This window comes from Excalfactoria chinensis, chromosome 10, assembly GCF_039878825.1.
Source record: "Excalfactoria chinensis isolate bCotChi1 chromosome 10, bCotChi1.hap2, whole genome shotgun sequence".
NCBI lineage: Eukaryota > Metazoa > Chordata > Aves > Galliformes > Phasianidae > Excalfactoria > Excalfactoria chinensis.
In genome coordinates, this window is record NC_092834.1 from 15,644,707 (window position 1) to 15,663,033 (window position 18,327).

Genomic DNA, 18,327 nt, shown 5'->3' on the forward strand with positions numbered 1-18,327 from the left:
CCCACAGATGGTGACATAGTGACAGCAAGGGTGTTAGTTAACAGGTGGGAGATCCCTGCTGCAATTCCCAGCCCGGGAGGACTGCTTCATGCTTCTGGCAAGTGTGGGGTGATGGAAGTGGGTTTTTTAATCGACTGGTTTTTCATGCAGCACTTAAGTAACTGTATGATACCATATCTCTGTTAAAGTGCGTGAATGCTTTTGTCTGTGTTTCCTTCTGGTTAATGTTTTACCTTTCAGTGTCTGTAATTCAGGGAAATGATGTAGTATCAAGTCAGACCAGTGATCCATTTTGCCTCTTTTGTTCTGATGATGGCCGTGGTCTCCCCTTTGTTTTCTCTTGCTGGCTGGGGTAAAATCTGGGTTTTCCAAATCAACTTTTTGGTCAATTTAGATAAACCTTTTCCGCTTACACCTGAAGAGTAGGGCAGAACTGCTCTGCCTGGCTCTGTGCCATCCACTGCAAGGCTGCCCTGGTGGCTGTGGGAGCCATCAGCTTGGGAAATGGGAGAATTCATTGTTGAAAATCCAGCAACAGCAGGGACAGCGTGAGCAAATGTATTTACCATACAGTAATTGCAGCAATTGAAGGGTCGTCCAGCCCTCACCGAAAGCACTGCTCCAAAGGGCGCTGATGGGGAAGCGCTGCTGTTTCACAGTATGCAGAAATGGTTGTGCTTTTTTGCCCTGTGATGTTATACAATCCTTATTCCATGGATCGGGCCCATGAATTAAAATGCAGCTATTTGTCATAATGAGTACAAACTAGAAAGTAATTCTCCAAGAAGCGATGTTTGTGTGTTTTGCTGTTTTTCATCTGATTTTAAACAAAAAAGGCAAAATCTAATGATGGTAATTAGCTCTTTGAAGTACCTAAGGTAGTGACTAACTGCTCTTCTGATTCAAAACAGACCCTCTTTTTCTCTCCCTCCGTGGCCCTTGGCTGGCACTTACTTACTATGTGTGGAAGAATTAGGTGGTATTTTACCCTCTTGTGTTTTTGGGAAAATGGAAGCTATCTTTTTATTGCTGCTTTTTGCCCCTACACAAGCACACCTGTTATTTTTCCTTCTCCATTACATGACGTGGGTATTTAAAAGCACAGTGGTATGTCTGTAAATACTGTTGTTAATGGCATATACAAATGTTTGTACTTGAGTTGACTGGTGGAACTGCTCATCTCCCGTGTTGTTTCTCTGTGTCCTGCCTGCACGGATGACTTTCTGTGCTTGTTTTGCTGTTGACGTGAATTGTAGAAACATCTCTGCTGGCTTGGGGTGGGAGTTGGGGTGTGCAGTTTGTGTGTGTCCACCCTGGGATGGTGCTCCATCGGTTCGTAGGACCTCGTGCTTCTTACCCAGACCTTTCCCTTAAAGATGTCATAGTTAACTTCACTTTTCTAGACTCAGAAGACCGAGCTATAAACTTAGAGAATTGTGCAAGGTGGTTTTTGCAGGTCTTATTTGCAGAGCACTGAGCTGCTTTTTAAGCATTCAGCTATGCGTGCATGACTGAGAGGACAAAATCCTTACGGGCAGGGCCTTTACCAGCATGCAGCACGAGAATAATTATTGCAGAAATGGCATGTATCTTCATGTGTCACATGGGGACTTAATCTGTGTGCTGCTGAGCGCATTGCCAGGCGCTCTTGTTCTGGAAATGGCTTCTCGTGTAGCAGGTTTGTGAAACAGAAGAGCTCAGCTTTTATTCTTTGCTGAGTGAGCTGCCTTATTACAAATGAAAATACATGTTTTAAGTATTCCCAGTGCTTTTACAACTCGGGCTTCTGATATTTTGAAATGCAATGCAGAAATGAAGTAGGCCTCACACAGATGGAATGCATACAACAAATGTTTTTATTGGGCTGTATTTATTGAGCTGTAACAGGTCAGAGAGAAGGCTGAGGGCCTTAGCAGCAGCGCTGCAGTCAGTCTGCTGGCAGTGGTGTGGGCTAATGCACAGATCGCTGCTCGGTGTAACTGTGCTCTCCAGGTGGATTATGTAAGTGTAATGGCAGAACCTTAACACTTCTTTCTTTTTCTGTCTTTTGTAGTGTGCCGGTCAAATAAAAGCCCATGGGTCTGTCTGACGTGCTCGAGTGTCCATTGTGGAAGGTGGGTATCAAGTGTGGGTGTGAAAGTTATTCAGTCAGACCTCTGCTTGCTTGCTTGGCTGAGGCAGTTCATTCAAGAGGTTCCCGCATGCCTTCATTCCCTAAAGGAAGCCTTCCATGGCCTAATTTAATGTGTGTACTTACACCAAGCACGCTTCTTTGCTGCCTTCTCAGAGTCTGGAGGATGTACCTAGTGGGATTACTGCCCAAAAGAGACATGAGTGCTGGTGGGATCAGTTAGCTCAGTCCCTGGCTGGGTGGTTAGCAACCTGCCTGCAGCCAGGCACTGGGACTTGGGCCCTTGGAGGTCCTCCAACCCAAGCCGTTATTCCACGAAGGTGCCTGGAGAGCAGCTAATGCTGTGGGCTGTTGTCAGGTTCCATTCAAGATGGAAACCCCCAAATCCAAGTTGGGCACAGCTTGCATAGGGTACAAAGCGAGTGTCCAGCATAGGCAGAAAGTACTGTAGATGTACAGTGTAATTCTGGAACAAAGCAGTAATCAGAGCATGTAAGGGCCTCTGCAGATTCCTTCAGAGCATACTTACCTGGTTTTGTCTGTACCAGCTGGAGCACACAAAGAATTTTTGTGGGAACAAGACAGTCAGTGCTGTTGTTTATATGTCAGGGTAACTGTTGAAAAACTGCTTCTCTATAAATGTTCCTGATGAATAAAATATGGAGACTGTAGGCAGTGTTCCCATTTAGTGTCTGAGGTGTGAACGGTTTCACCTGTGCTGGTGTGTGCGCTCTTGTTCTGGGTCATTGCTGTTAAACTTGGTGAAGTTGAAGTACATCCTCCAGGTCCCACTGGGAACACCAGCTGTGTTACAACACCAGGGCATTTCTGGTGGAAGTGTGGCTTTGTAGACCTGTCATTTGCACTGTCAGGCAAAAAGCCACCTCCTGTAAGCACAACTGCCTGGTCTGGTTTCTGCCAGCACAGCAGTGTCCCTGGGCAGGCTACACGGCTTCACTAGCACAGCCTGTTAGCAGAACTGTCTGTATCTGCATGTGAGGACAAATCCAGACTAGGAAAACCTTCATGGGAGATGTGCAGAACTGCTGGCAGTTGGCATTAAGCAAGGGAGAAGTGTGTGGGGTGTGGAAGTCACCTCCGGTCTGGCCATGCACTCTTAGGAGTTAATGATTTGTCAGCTGATGTTTGGGACTCGCATTTGTGATGACTTTATTAACTGAAAATGCCTGACTTTCTAGAGAGATATCTCATATGTTGAGTGTGGCAGTGCTCACTGTGCCAATGAAAGAGCCAACGAAAGAGTGGGAAAAAAAGGAGTCTTCTAAGAAAAAGAGATGGGGAAAATAGTATGCAGAACTAACCACATTATGAGTGAGGAAAGCAGGAACTAGTGCTTTGCTTGGCTCGTGGAGGTGCACAGGCCTGGTGAGGGCCCACATGCTGGCCCTGGGTACTGAGATGCCAGTTGGTGGCTGCTTTGAAGAAGGTGGAAAATCTGATTTGGACAAAGTGAGAGAATAAACAGATAAAAACCCAATTTAACTGGTGTTTTCATGTAGGCGAGTTGCCTGTTTTAATGCTTGTATGATACTGCCTGTGTGTGTATTAGGTTGTGATTGTGTGGCGATGGGTTTTGTTGTCATTGCTGTGCTTTGTTCACTGAATGTTGGCGAAATTATTGTTTACAAAGCCTCACTTTTTTTTTTCCCCCTGTACTTTAGATACGTGAATGGCCATGCAAAAAAGCATTATGAAGATGCACAGATTCCTATGACCAATCATAAGAAGACAGAAAAACAAGAAAAAGTTCAGCATACTGTGTGTATGGATTGCAGTAGTTACAGTACATACTGGTAAGAATCTCAACGCAGTAATGTGGCAACCTTTTCCATACTGGAAGGTGTAAACTTTAGACTCTTGTGAAGCATTATATCATATTATGTGCTTCATCTTGATTTCCAGACCTGACCGCTTGTGTAGCGTTGGTTGTGGCTTCACTCCTGTGTTTCAGTGGCTTAGCTCAAACTTTTGGATGCAAATATAAGCTTATGTAGCATAGAATTGCTTTGGTTTGCTTTCAGTTTGTTTAGTACCTGCCTTTTTATTGCTGCTGTTCAGTTACTCTACTCCTTTCATCTAATGGATGAGCCTTTCATTTGTAAGCATACCAAAAAGTTAAGTAATGTGCCATAGATCCTTCCTAAGAGATGTGAATGTGAGATGTGTGAATGCACGTTTATTTGTTTCCCATGTGCTTTTTTTCCTTTACTTTGGAAAAAAGGGCCTCTTTTGGGTGGTGAGTTGGTAGAGCTGAGTGAGTTTGGGAGAGTGATGGATCCTGCTTGGAGGCAGCATCAAGTTCTCTGATGAAGTTGAATAGTAGAATTCCAACTCGCATGATACTATGATACTATGATATGATATGATCATGGAGGTGATTCTGTTGGCAGAAACATGGCCTAGGCTGCTATGTGCTGTCAGCTTCTTGGAGGAAGGAAAAAGAGCCCTGTTAGGGAGGCTTAACAGTTAACACTGGTAATACCAGGTCCTCTGCCATACAGAGAGCAAAGGCTGGAAGTCAGCTGGAAGCAGTGCTTCTGTGCTTTCACCATCTCCACTTGTAAGCAAAACAGTTGAGAGCTGCATCTCCTTTATATGTTAGCTTCGTGGTTTTCCACTTATGTCAGTGATGTCGTTGCTTGTGGGCTGTGTCAGTGCAGGACATAAATAGTGCAGATCTTAGGGAGGTCAGTGTTATGGTGTTGTAGAACTATTTGCATGCAGAGCTCCATGGATGGGTACTGTTCTGTTCGGAAAGCCTCTGTGTACTTCGCAGGGGGAGAGTCCATCAGCTGAAGCTCACGTGTCCATTTTATAAAGAAGACTTCTGTAACAAATGTTTAATGCATGCAGGAACTTTAGTGGGATACTTGAAATCTTGATTATATCTGCTCTGCCAAACAGTGTGTGTGCCTGCTCTGCCTGAGCTCACAGAGGCTCGGTGTGTGTACACAGCACAGCTCCCCGCTCACCTCATCTCAAACCCAATGTGGGCACTGCAAAAAATGGGTGCTCAAACTGAGGATGATGCCGTGCTATTGAAACAAAATGCGCTTGTGAGGGGGGGGTGGGCACCCTTTTTGGAAGCTCACTGGTGTTTCATGGCGTGTTTGTGATAGAACACAGAAGGAGCAGTTCAGCATGTGATGTGTTTTCTGCTGCAATGGAAGCAGAAGGCTGAGTCATCAGTGGCTGAACTGGAACTAATTGCAGAGAGCTTTGCCGTGGGGACTTCCTCTTGTGCATAATTCTCTGGCAGATTACAAGTCTGCTGTGCCAATGTGAAGCTGAGCGAGTTTCAGAAGCAGCATCTCTGCTTTCATTAGAATGTTTGGGGTTTTTTCCACTTGGTTATAAAATACCTGGATTTGGTATTGCACCCTTTTATATATATGTGTGTGTGTGCATACATGTGTGTGTATATACATACATAAACATATATATGTATGTGTAAATATACATATGTATGTGTATATATGTGTATGTATATATATATATGTATATTTCCCCTCTGTGGAAATGAACTTAGATGTAAAAAGATGCAGCAGAAGGCATTCGGACTGATGTCTGCCCCTGTGCTTTGGGCAGTGCTGTAAGGGTTGCTTGCCAGCTGAAGGAGATGGCTGGGTGAGCTCCAGCCATAACCAGCTACTGCAGGTGGAGTTTTATAGTGCTGTTCCCAGCTTCTTCAGTGTAGATGGGAAGCTGTGAGATATTGGGATGTTTATGTGATGACGTTGCTTCCAGGGGAGCTTGCATGTTCCATGCAAAGCAGTGTGGGCAACCTCAGTAATTTGAAAGTCAAGAAAATAGAATCCTAAGACTTAATTCAATTTTACTTTTATGAAGGTGACAGGGAGGCTTTTCTGCAGTGCTTCTATTTTTTTAGTTGTGGGGCTTTGTTGATGGCACAGAGCTGTGTGGAAAACCCTTGTTCTGCTTTCATCCTGTGGATTCCCAGTAGCTGCGTTCCTCAGCTGGCTGGCAGCACTGAGTGTGTCTGTGTAGGCTGTTAGAGTGAGAAGGCATTTAATCCCATCCCATCTTTTCCTTTGGCAGTCACGAGAGCACAGAGCAGGGTTTGTTGCAGCCATCCCTTACTGTGACCGTTGGAGCTGATGTGGTTGATTGAATTTTGTCTCTGATTCTCACCAAGGCCAGAACAGTCCCCTATAATTGCATTTCGGAGTGGAAGCCTACGTGTGCAGATGTGAAACCAGCTCTTCTAGTTGCAGCAATGAGGTGGCTTACAAACTTGCAATGAACTTGTCTGCTTTCCGTCCCTGTGTCTGAATGTAAATGGCTGTCAGAAGTAAACAGGGCTGATTAAAGTGTGCCTGGGAAATAAACCTCTTCCCCTCCCAAACTGACTGTGTCGAGCTTTCAGAAGTCCCATGACTTGCAGTAGCTCTTCTGTGGATTCCTTATTTAATGTCTAGGAGTTACAGCTGCTGTGTTCAGCATTTGGATTGTGAGGGTTGTATTAAGTTTCTGTTTGCAGATGAAAGAGCCTCTGAAGAAACCAGACATCCTGAGTGCTGCTCTGCAGGCTCCTTGCCATGGGAAGGGCATTTTCTTTCCCAACTCTGCAATCCCTTGATGAGTTCAGTGTTTGAATTAACATTGGCAGTACTGCTGCCTTTGTACCGCATCACAGATTTACACAGCAAAGAATGCTGTAAGTTCCAGTTGTGCCTGACAGTCGAGATAGCTTCATTAGTTTACAAAGCATGGATCTGCTCCAGCGGAGGAGTAACCTGAGATGATGTGAATGTGTGTCATAGTGGACTCAGTCCTGTGCCAGATGAGGAGAGGAGCAGTGGGAGCTGTGCTATTAGACATGCCCAGTGTAAGCTGGTTGTCCCCACAGAACGCACTCAGTTGCTGGCCACTCTGAGAGCTGCAGCTGGATGCCACAGGGCTACCTGGCACCCAGAGCTGAGCCGCCTTTGTGCAAGGCTGGGGAGGACGCTGGGTCTCTCTGCTCTTTATCTTGCTTTCCTGTTTCTCATGCCTTAATATGGGTTGTCTTGTTGGTGAGCTGCTTATTGGCTGGCCCTGTGAGATGCTGTGAAATGCTATTTGCAGTTCCTGGGCTGTTCCATACAGCGTTTGTTCCTTGGTTTTAAGGGGTCTTGTCTTTCCTTCCCCCTTTCTTGTACAGCCCTTGTATTTGTCCATCTTCTTGCCTTTAAGGAATAGTTAGAAGAGCTGACTGTGGATAAGAGAGTCCATGGCATTCCATGGCAATGTGAAATCTTTGTAGGTCACAGAACTTGCTGATCGCTGTCACCCTTTACTGAACCGTAGTTTATGTAGGAACTATTAGTACCTTTAACACTGCTACTGCTGAGGTATTTTTACTTGAAGCTTGTGTGTGTAACTGCTTTTGCTGGTGGTGAATGTACAGACAGCAGGTCTGGAGCTGCTGACATCCCATTGTAGCAGAACCAGGTGCTGTAATGCTGGGCTGTGAGCTTCTCAAGTAAGCAGCATCAATAGCCAGTATTACTGGAAGCATCTCCACCAGAGGGAAGCAGTTGGTTTGTTGGTTTGGTTGGTTTTTAATGTTTTATTTCTTTATGCATCACTTGGGATCCTCAGGAAGCAACAAAAAGGCATTGGTTGCAAATACCCATGGCTTGGTTCTTTTCAGCACTGATTCTGCTGAGAGACCGTTTGCTTTTCCTCCTTGCGCCCATCTGCTGGCAATGGGGGATCAGCTTTTGCTTGTTTGTTTTTATAGCTCAGCTATTTTTGCACTCCTACCTTGGAAAAAGCTCACAACGCTCTTCGTGTTTGTGTTTCTGCACGTATGTGAATGGTGAGAGAACAAGCAGTGTTTGTGGCTGTGGCATGAGGTGTGTGTGAGCTGCCACAGCCCTCTGGTGTGAGCTGGACAGAGCATGATGGCCCTTCATTCATCCTCCCTGCTCTTTTCTCCATGGCAGAAACTCCAGCACTGCGCATCACTTCAGCAGCTCTTGATGGCAATAATGATAGTTTAATGATAGTTTTACAGGATTCAAATCCATTGATTTCTGCTATGTGTTGATTAAAAAACCCTTCATATTCTATTTGCTGATGTCAGTTCCTCTTGATAAACCTTGTATGGGTTGTCTGCTGATGCTGCTTTCGGTTACACAGAAAGTTTGAGTTTTTGCTTAACTGGAACAGTGTCCTAAGTTGAGCAACAGGTGATGCTGTTTTCTGATAGAGAAGTAAGCTAGAAATAAAAACCATGCAATGAAACCTTGCCTGGACCACCCCTTGCTGTAAGGCAGTGTTCAGAGGGAACCAAGCTCACTTTGCAGCTGCTGTGTTCTCCTCTCCTCCTCATAATTGCCAGTGAATCACTGCAGCACTTCCAGCATGACTGCGCTGGGGAACTTACTGAAATTGGATTAATGTGCGTTTGGTATTGTTACTTAATGCCTGTATCTATAAATATGGTGGGTTTTGGTTTTTTTTCTGATATTCCTCATTCTGATAAATCTTTTTTGCAGTTATCGCTGTGATGACTTTGTAGTGAATGACACCAAGCTGGGACTGGTGCAGAAGGTCAGAGAGCACCTACAGAACTTGGAAAAGTAAGTGGTGTGTTTACATCCGGGCTGCTTTGGGTGGGCTGACAGCACTGCATCATTTACATGTTGTTTGTTTCTGTTCTCTGTGTGTATTCAGTGTGTTTTGGTCATCATACGAATGATGCTGTGCAAATCTATAAATGCCTTTTCATCACCGAGGCGCAGAGTGGAAGAGGTTTGGCTGATGATGTTCATCTCGTTTCTTCTGTGCTGCTCCTTTAGAGGCCGTGTGTGCGGGACTTTAGAAATTCATTGCTTTTCTTGCTCTCTTGCCCACATTGTTCCTTAGGAATGGGACAGGATTCGCATCAAAAGCAGAAGCTGTTTCTGAAGCAAAGAAACTGAAACTGAAACACAGCTGGAAGTAGTTTGTGTTTGTGTAGTTTGCAGACAAACTAAGAAAAGTTCATCAGCTTAAACTGTACAGAAGAAACGTGCATTTCCTGTGGCTTTATCTGGCTCTCTGCCACGGAAAGTAAATACTGTAATCTCTGTGGTGCAGATGCTGTGCCCTGTGCTAGATAGCAAATGTCTTTTTTTTTCTCAGTTTGCTTGCAAATCTTCCCTGATACGAAGTAGAAGTGCATTCGACTGCAGTGCTTCCCACTCTATTTAAATGCCCCAGAGTTTGAACTGCACTCCTGAGAAGTTACTGTGATGTCGGAGAGTGTCTGAGTCCTTCCTTGGTGTTGGTGCCTTTATAAGTTAATATTAATGCAGTGAGATGTAGGGCTGTGTGGGCACAGAAGATCACGCCTGGGAGATGTAGTTCTCCAGAGGCAGATGTCACGGTGGAGGATTCCATTGTGTGTAATGGCAGCTTTTGACTGTTTGGAGGGCTTTTCAAATCAAAACCAAAATAGCCTAACAGCTGGAGCACATTTCAGTTCTGCTGTTGGAGAGAAGTCCTGAGTGGCAGAATCAGGGCTCCTGATTTCTAATGCTGTGGAAAAGAGAAGCTTGTTGTTCTTGTGACATTGTATGAGTCTTACCCAGGTGTTACACATCAGAAGTGCAATAAGTTACGGATTGCCCCAGCTTTCTCAGAGTTCAGGATGACTCTTCTGGCAGAAGTACTTTATGGAAATCTCTATTAAGTGCTCCTTTGATTACGGGAGATGAAGAGGTCTTATTTCAGGTCAGAGGTGGCACATAACGAGGGCATGTCTCAGGGCACACACTGCAGTATGCATACACTAACACAATTAGCTCAGACTTGGGTGCTGAAAATAGGATGTGCATCTGTACTCTATGCATTCTATTTTCAGACTACGAAATGCATATGTAGTGATCAGGGAGCTCTCTGCTGTCTTAGTGACAAGTGATGGCAGATGTGATAGCTGTGTTAGGACATTGGGATGATTGTCTGTTGTCCTGCAAGATTTTGTTTTATAGTAAGTAACATTTTGTTTGCTTCCCAACAGTTCAGCCTTTACATCAGACAGACACAGGAAAAGAAAACTATTGGAAAACTCATCTCTGAACAGCAAGTTACTAAAAGTAAATGTGAGTATAACAGAGCTGAGACACAGTTTTGCTAAACCTCTTGAGGTTTATAGTTGGCCTGGATTTAAAGTGCTTGACCGGCTACCAGCTGCTCCCTGGTTTACTTTGTCAACCTCATCTCCCGTCCGCGCTGAGGAGAGGGCCCCCTTCTCACTAAGGAAAGCTTAATACTCTGCCGTACCTCTGCTGGCCTACACTTTGAGCTTCTGTTTGTTTCATAGGATCAGTGAGATGGAAAGCAGGTAGTACCCCAGAGATACAAACTGCTAGAAAGAAGGTTTTATTTTCATTTCACTTTATTTTGAGCAGACAGGGCATTTATTCTGTTCCTTCTATAGCACAGAAAGCAGGCAAAGAGGCAGGTCTTTGTCTAAAGGGGGGTAAGGGAGAAGTAGTTACTAGGAAAAAATAAAGTGGAAAGCTTTTAAAACTTCTAAGAAACAACTGATGAAACTTGCTTTCCAAAGCAGCTGTGAAATATTCTGAAGACTGAACTCCATCTCATGTTCCACCTTCCTGATGGTTTGACTTGGTCTGTGGAGCAGTACCCAGGAGAGCACAGTCCAGCCCTGTCTGAAAAGCTGCACAGTGTTTTCTAGTCAAAGAATGCTCCAAACCACGTGCCTGTTTGTGGCGGTTAGAGTTGAGGGATCTTCTCATCCTTGTAATTTCTTGCAGATTTCAGGGAGGGGGGAAGGAGAGAAGAGAGTGACTCAGCTCTGTGTGACTGCCTTGCTTTTGCCCCTCAGAGCGCTGTCTCCTTTGCCCTGCAGCACAGCAGTGAATTGCAGTGGAGCTGAAGTAATGGCTGCCTTCAGCTATGAGAAGTAATTGACTGGGAAGCAAAGAAGCTCTGATTATGAATGGAAATAAGAGGGGAGGGGTGGCAGAAGCAAAGCAGTCAGTTGCTGCTTTGCAAAGTCTTTAGGTTTAGTGACATTGAAAATGTACTGCCCGGGTTGCTTTGGCTTTGAAACTGCATTTTTCAAACCGAGTAGTCAATTATTGTTAAAATTCATGTTGATACAACAGTAGCAGCTCTGTTGGGAGAAAGTGGGTGAGCAGGGATGTATGTGTCTTTAACCAACCATCCTCATTCCAGGGAAGCACCACTGCCCTGTGTGCCACAGGCCTTCGGAACCTGGGGAACACGTGTTTCATGAATGCAATCCTTCAGTCACTCAGGTACTTCCTCTTCATCAGTCAGGGCTGAGCTTGCCAGAGAGAAAGCACAATCCATTCCTGGGGCTGCTGTAGCAGAGTGTAGAATCAGTAGGTGGAAGATGACATTGCGTGAACATCCTGAGCAGCTGCAGCCTGACATTTCTTTTGGGGAATGCTTTCTGATAACTCAGTCTATCACAGAACCCGTTTGTCAAAGCAGAGCCAAAATGTGGTTGTTTCAGGTATTTGGGATGATGGTGGTATTTACAGATTCACTCATTTGCAGAAGATAATTATTTGTTACAGCATTTCTGGTATTGGGGAAGAAAATATTTTAAAAACCTGTTCCATCATTTATCATTGCTACGTGAAGCTCTTTTCATGCATTTCAGCTAACAGACTCCAGGATCCATAACCTTCCCCTTATTCTCTGCCCTTGAAGGATTTCATCCATTTTTCCTTTTTTTTTTCCCAGTAACATTCAGCAGTTTTGCTGTTACTTCAAAGAGCTGCCTGCTGTGGAGCTGAGGAATGGGAAGACAGCAGGCAGGAGAACTTACCATACCAGAAGCCAGGGAGATAACAATGTGTAAGCAGAGTCTTCCTTGTTGTCCCTGAACTTTAATGAAAACAGCAAATGCTCAACTCATAGAGCTGCAGTACACTGCCAGTGTTACAGTCATAGGAAAATAATCCCTAAAGGATTATTCTCATCAGATAGAAAAATAGCAGTGGGCTCATGTCAGCCTTGTCCTGCAGGGGGAGGCAGTCAAATACATCAGGAAGTGCTGGAGTACCTTAGAGGTGAGGTTAGGAAGTGCTAAAATACCGCCATGTGGTTGTGACATTTGGTTGTGCCGTTTGGAGCTTGTAACTTGTTTAAGCAAGTGTTGAGCTAACCATGTTAATAGACTTCATGACATAATGGTGAAGGGTACTTTGATTTTTGGTATCTGACATGTAATTTTCCTACCCTGTCCATGTTATGGGTACAGTTTTAGACATAAACTCTTTGAAGTTCTGGAATGTACTCGGTCACTGCAGTTTTAACCAAGGTAACGTGAGATATTTGTAACACTGAGCTTGTAAACCCTCAGGAGTTATAGTGCAAGCCCATATTCATCACCAGCTTTTACTTTCTTTCCAGTTCACTGGTGGAAGAATTCAGAAAGACACTTTGTGCTCTATGGCAAGGAAGCCAAACTGCATTTAGTCCAGAGTCCTTATTTTATGTTGTTTGGAAAATTATGCCAAATTTTAGGTAAGTTTTCTAAAAAACAACCCGTTAATTCTTATTGCAATCTTGTGTTGCTGGTGTCCTGATCTCAAACTTGCTGAATCTGGGCGATGGAGAATGCAGACTTCCTGTATGCCCACAAATGGACGTCTGGAAAAGAAATCTTTACTTGCGTTTTCTTTCTGTTTACCAGTAGATCTTTTCTCCCCACTCTTTGACCATATGCTGCATGTGACACTGTTGGAGATGGCAGAGATCTCAAATGCTCTTTCTAAAGTGTTTGTTAAGACACTTTTGTACCTCGCGGCAAAGAAGCAAAACTGCATTTAGATCAGAGTCATATTCCAAGCTTGTTCCGATAAGAAACTGATGTAGTCCGATTAAAAATGTGCAGGTCTAAATGCAAACGTACTGGGTGAAACTTCCTTGATTCTCTGAAAGCACAGTTATCGTCACTAGTTGGACGTGAAATGAGGACTATGATAAAAATAGGCGTTTTGTGCCCATACTGACAAAAAGAAAATAAAGACAATGGTTACTCAAGTAAATTGAAGTATCATTCCTCTCCAAGGTCTCCCTGTCCTGGCCCCCGAACCTCTTTCAAAGGAGCACTGAAACCTGTTAGGATATATTGTGATGAAGGTAAGTTGCTCCATGTTCTCAGGTAGTAAAGATGCTGTTATCTGTTACACCTCTAGCAGTGCTGAAAAGATGCTGTGAACACACACGAGTAGCCCAAGTAACGAAAGTGGTTTCATTCTGCCTTAGCAGTTTCAGTTGGCTTAAGAGAATCAAGGAAGTTTAATACCAGTGGTTTTGTGTGGTGACCAAAACTCCATCCGTGATGTCTTTGATCAGTTTTCCAACTACAGTCTTCACTGTAATTCCTGATAGGCTAAGCAAGAAACAATTTGAGTTCCTCAAGCAAATTTTCAGCACTGTGGATTCTATCAGACTTTTTGAAAGTGTTTTTATATTGTTTTGGGGTTTTCAAATGATTTTCCCCATATTCCCGCTTAGCTGGCAAGGTGTGCATGAGTAACTGATGAGAAATCACATGGAGAGCAGTGTCAGCTGGTCGGAAATCCCTGCTCCTGCATGGCCCAGTGAGAAGCTTGTTCAGTGCTTGACTGTACCTTGTAAAAGCTGACGGTTCCTCCTGCTGTGCACCGTGTGCTGCTCATGAGGTCGAGTGGAGGAGCTGGATACAGCCTCAGGAAAGGCGGCTGGAACCAATAGCTTACTAACAGCAAAGTGGCTGCTACGGCTGTGCTTATGAAGTGATGGGAGCAGGGATGGAAAACATACTTGGAAACTTGATTTTTTTAGCTTAAAGAGATGTCAGTTGTTGAAGGCGCGTGGCTGCCTCCAGGGCTGCGAGTGCTGCTTTTCTTTCAGAAGGTTATTGACTTTGTTACAGAAGGCTGAACGAAAGAAGGGGTTGCTTGGGCACCTCATGGCATTCTGTCTCATCTCATGTATAATCTGTGTGTAGAGAATATTGCTGATGGTTTTTGAGACTTATATGACAAGCGTAGCTGAAATGTCTCTGAGCTCAAACTCTGCTGCTGAAGTCCTGCTCCTTGACACTGTACTAAGCTGCTGCTTTCATTCTGCTGCGTGCCAAAGTAGCCTGCAGCTTCATGCTGAGTTGCAAGATGTATGTTCTGTAGCCTTATTGCTGTATAAATAGCATGCTCTGTTCTCCTAGTAAATGCCCCTCCTTGTATCTTGCTGTCAGTAGGAAAAGGGATGTCAGCAGTGGGCTTGGAATGAGTTGTTTCAGGTGGCTGGAGGTCAGTGATATTACACAACCTGTCAGAGAAACTCTGCTTTTCAGCTGAAGGGTGTTTGTCTGCATCCTCACAGTCCTTTCAAGAGCTGCTTTTAGGCTTGAGCTTTTTATCAAATACAAAGGATCATTCATCTATAAACAACTGATTTGTGTGCCAGAGTAAAACCCGTGCATCAGGAGCACAGCCAGCAGTGTGGGATGATTCCAAAGGTTATTTAATCATACCTGTCGGTGATCTTCAGCTGTGTTTGATGATTCTTCCATCTGTTCAATGGGCAAGAGACACCTGTATTAAATACGCTTTTTTCCTGATGATTTCCAAGTTTGTGTTGCCACCGAGAGGTGCGTGTGGGAAACCAAACACAGAATAAATTCCTTGTGTCAGTGGGAGGGGAGCGGGCAGGAGAGGAAACTGAACCTGCCAAAGCACCGCGTGGGCACAGCACAGTGTGTTTGGTGATGTCCTCGAATGGCAGCAGTTCTGAGACTTCTGTACGTGGACCGCAACTGATGTTCAGAGTGGAGATGAGCAGAGTGCTGGCCGAACCCCGTTATCTGCGTTGTAACAGCTCTGCAGCAGCTCTTCCATTATAAAACTGACCTTAGAAGTTTCCCTATGGAGGAAGCTGCGCAGTGATGGTGCCGTGAAGGAACAAAGGTCGTGGTCTGTGTGCACATCAGTGTGCCTTTCTGAGGCCTAGCCTTTGCTTCACAATGCACGTAGCTCTTTAAATCCTGTTTGGTGTTGCTAAATAAACATCTGTTCTTCCAAGTGACGTGCTTTGTCTTGCAGTAACGCAGCCCAAACCTTTGGTGATGATGTTGTTTCCTTTTTGCTCAAGGGGATACCAGCAACAGGATGCCCACGAGTTCATGCGTTACCTTTTGGACCATCTACACCTGGAACTCCAGGGTGGCTTTAATGGTGTTTCACGTTCAGTAATTTTGCAAGAGAATTCCAGCCTGACTGCGAGCAGCAAATGTTGCATGTAAGAAATGTTTTCTGAGTGTTTCTCCAGTACCTTTGTGCCTTTGTATGGCTCTGGGTGGCAGATCTGAAAGTTCAAGTGCATGTTTCCTTGTCTGAGCCATCCTTAGCAAAGGTGTAACCTCACAGTTACAAAGCTGCGGGGGCACGGACTGAGATCCTATGGGATGTTCTTCCTTTCAAAAGGAAGCAGGGCCCTCAGATGAGCACTCTCTTCCTGGGCATGCGCATACAGAGTAAGTTGTAAACAGACTTCAGTGCTATTAGAAGGAAAGATCTGTGTAGTTCCTAATATGTGTGCATTTAGGGTTTATCTTCTTTTAGGGTGATAGATGGCTTCAAAAATACAGAGGCAAAAAGGCTACCAAGTACCTGTATGCTTAAATTGACCTTGCAGACTAGAGAGAGGCCAGAGCAGCTTCTGTTGGATTTGAGGCAGTTTCCCTGCAGGTGGTGTCTGTAGTTTATCACCTGGCAGACACTTACAGCTGCTGGCTTTTTATTATCTTCCTGCCTCCGTTGATTTTCATGTTATTGTGTGTCCTGAAACAGGCGCTCATCTGCATGTTCATATTCATAGAGTCATAGAATGGCCTGGTTTGAAAAGGATCACAATGATCATCTGGTTTCAACCCCCTGCTTTATGCAGGGTCACCAGCCACACTCTGCTCTTAAAATACAGCTCTTCCTGAACTCCTCCAGGTGGGCTTTTTCTCAGGTTAAAGCTGCCCCAAGGAGGAAGCATTTTAATTTCCTTCAGGAAGGAGAGTCAGGTCAGTTCAGTCCTTGGGTTCCCTGAGCAGAAGCTGAGTGAATTTTCCCTTTCAGTTCAGATGAGGACAATGTAGGCAGCTCCCTAATCTGCTCCCCAAAAAACAAGTGTCTAAAATTGCTCTCAGAATTAAAGAATGCTGGGGAAGTAAACCGGTTTTGTTTTCAGGATGAGCATAAACGTATCTGACCCCCGGGGGATACGTGCAGTAATTCTGTTCGGAGCATGGAGAGCTGGAATATGGTAGCATGAATTGCCTTCTCTCAAAGCGTGGTCGTATGTGCTTTAGTGGCTACAGCGTGAGAATGCTGTGAATACTCACTTCTTGAGTGCCCATTTATTTGGGCAGCCATTTCCTTCTGCTTTACAGTTCATATCAGCTCTGCTTGTGAAGGTATAGGCGAAGCACTGATAGGCAGGCAAAGCGCTGCAGCAGCTAAATGCCTGCAGTGGGCAGTTCTGGATGGATGGAAGCCCTGTGGATGAACAGTCCCTGTTTGTGGACTAAATTCTGTGCAGCAGCTATGAGTGGTAAAGTGCTTGTATGAGGCATTACCAGTGAAGCCCCAACCAGATTTCTGACTTCTGTGTTCTGGTTTGCCTAGAAATGGAGCCTCTACTGTTGTCACAGCCATTTTTGGAGGCATTCTTCAAAACGAAGTCAACTGCTTAATATGTGGAACAGAATCTAGAAAGTTCGACCCATTCCTAGGTAAGATGGCTCTTAAAAAAATAAATGAGGAGTGGGTGATACAAGGTAGGAAACCAGACCTGAACGTTGATTCATTCACATGTCATATGACTGAACCAGGGGTTTGGTATGGAAGGATTAAGCACTGTTTTATTCTGCCCTGAAGCTTTTCCTGTATGCTTGTTCCCCAGACCTTTCGCTAGATATTCCAAGTCAGTTCAGAAACAAACGTAGTAAAAATCAAGAAAACGGACCAATGTGCACACTACGAGGTAAGAGGGACGGTGAGCTCAACTAACAGCAACCGGGGCGGACGGTCACCTGTTTGGGAGCCAGGCTGTCAGCCGGGTTATGACCTGGTGGCACCTGCTGTCTGATTTTACTGGATGTTGTAGTGGAAAAAGGTGCAGAAACCACTTTGTTGTAAGGAGCAGGGAACGCTGCGTGTCGGAACCTGCTGATGTGCGACAGCTGCAGGTTGTTGGTGCACAACCGCAGATTAACGAGTCGGACTGCAAGGCAGGCACACCTGGATGTTGCTGAGTTTGCTGCATTTTAAGCTACAAGGATCATTTGTTGTAATCTAGATTTAGAGCTGTGTGCGTGTTGTTTCTGCTTCTAGACTGTCTGCGCAGTTTTACAGACCTGGAAGAACTTGATGAGACAGAGCTCTACATGTGTCATAAATGCAAAAAGAAACAGAAGTCCACCAAAAAATTCTGGATTCAGAAACTACCAAAGGTTTGTATGAACATGAAAAGTAACAGCAGGGCAGCGTGTCAGAGCAAACGGCTGCTCAGCTGTTCCTAGACCAACACCCAGCCCTCCCATTAGGTCACAGTAAGTTCAGTCAGTTCCTCTAATGCATCTGTTTTATTTTATTACTCCCATAGGTGCTATGCTTACACTTGAAACGATTTCACTGGACAGCATATCTAAGAAACAAAGTCGATACATACGTTGAGTTTCCCTTACGAGGCCTAGACATGAAATGTTACCTGTTGGAGGTATGGAGACTCCCATGGAAACCTCCTAGAGCAATTTACTCCACCATGTATGTCTTTGTTACAAATTACAGCAGGTATTACCGAAATCTGAAGAGTTTTGTCTTTTTAACTGCAGCCTGAAAACAGCGGCCCAGAAAGCTGTCTCTATGACCTTGCAGCTGTTGTTGTGCATCATGGTTCAGGGTGAGTACATGGAGTGAGCCTGCTTCAGGGCAGAGATTTCCCCACTGAATTACATGTTGACTTATTTAAGGCTTTTCCTCTCCTATTGAGTATCTGTATATATTGCTGGTGGAAGCACACAGTAATTTACAAGCTTATGTGGAACTAAGTTGAAATAATGTCAGACAGATGCATTTACGATGTAGTTATTCCTGTGAGTTCCCCTTGGCAGTAATCACTAAAGTGAAAGAACGAAAAGCATTAAA

At 44.6% G+C, this 18,327-nt stretch overlaps 1 protein-coding gene across 5 annotated transcripts in view; it reads left to right on the forward strand.

Annotated features, from left to right (window-relative positions):
• The window catches only part of USP3 (ubiquitin specific peptidase 3), a 70,550-nt gene that overhangs the window by 47,377 nt on the left and 4,846 nt on the right, over positions 1 to 18,327 (forward strand). For all 5 annotated transcript variants that reach the window (XM_072345457.1, XM_072345458.1, XM_072345455.1 and 2 more), the window contains 13 exons: positions 2,054 to 2,114; positions 3,814 to 3,945; positions 8,659 to 8,742; positions 10,164 to 10,245; positions 11,348 to 11,430; positions 11,885 to 11,998; positions 12,557 to 12,670; positions 15,284 to 15,430; positions 16,807 to 16,913; positions 17,084 to 17,164; positions 17,515 to 17,633; positions 17,786 to 17,899; positions 18,015 to 18,082. In XM_072345457.1, the coding sequence (XP_072201558.1) occupies positions 3,863 to 3,945; positions 8,659 to 8,742; positions 10,164 to 10,245; positions 11,348 to 11,430; positions 11,885 to 11,998; positions 12,557 to 12,670; positions 15,284 to 15,430; positions 16,807 to 16,913; positions 17,084 to 17,164; positions 17,515 to 17,633; positions 17,786 to 17,899; positions 18,015 to 18,082 (1,196 nt within the window). In that variant the 5' untranslated portion in view covers positions 2,054 to 2,114; positions 3,814 to 3,862. The remainder of the gene's footprint in view (positions 1 to 2,053; positions 2,115 to 3,813; positions 3,946 to 8,658; positions 8,743 to 10,163; positions 10,246 to 11,347; positions 11,431 to 11,884; positions 11,999 to 12,556; positions 12,671 to 15,283; positions 15,431 to 16,806; positions 16,914 to 17,083; positions 17,165 to 17,514; positions 17,634 to 17,785; positions 17,900 to 18,014; positions 18,083 to 18,327) is intronic.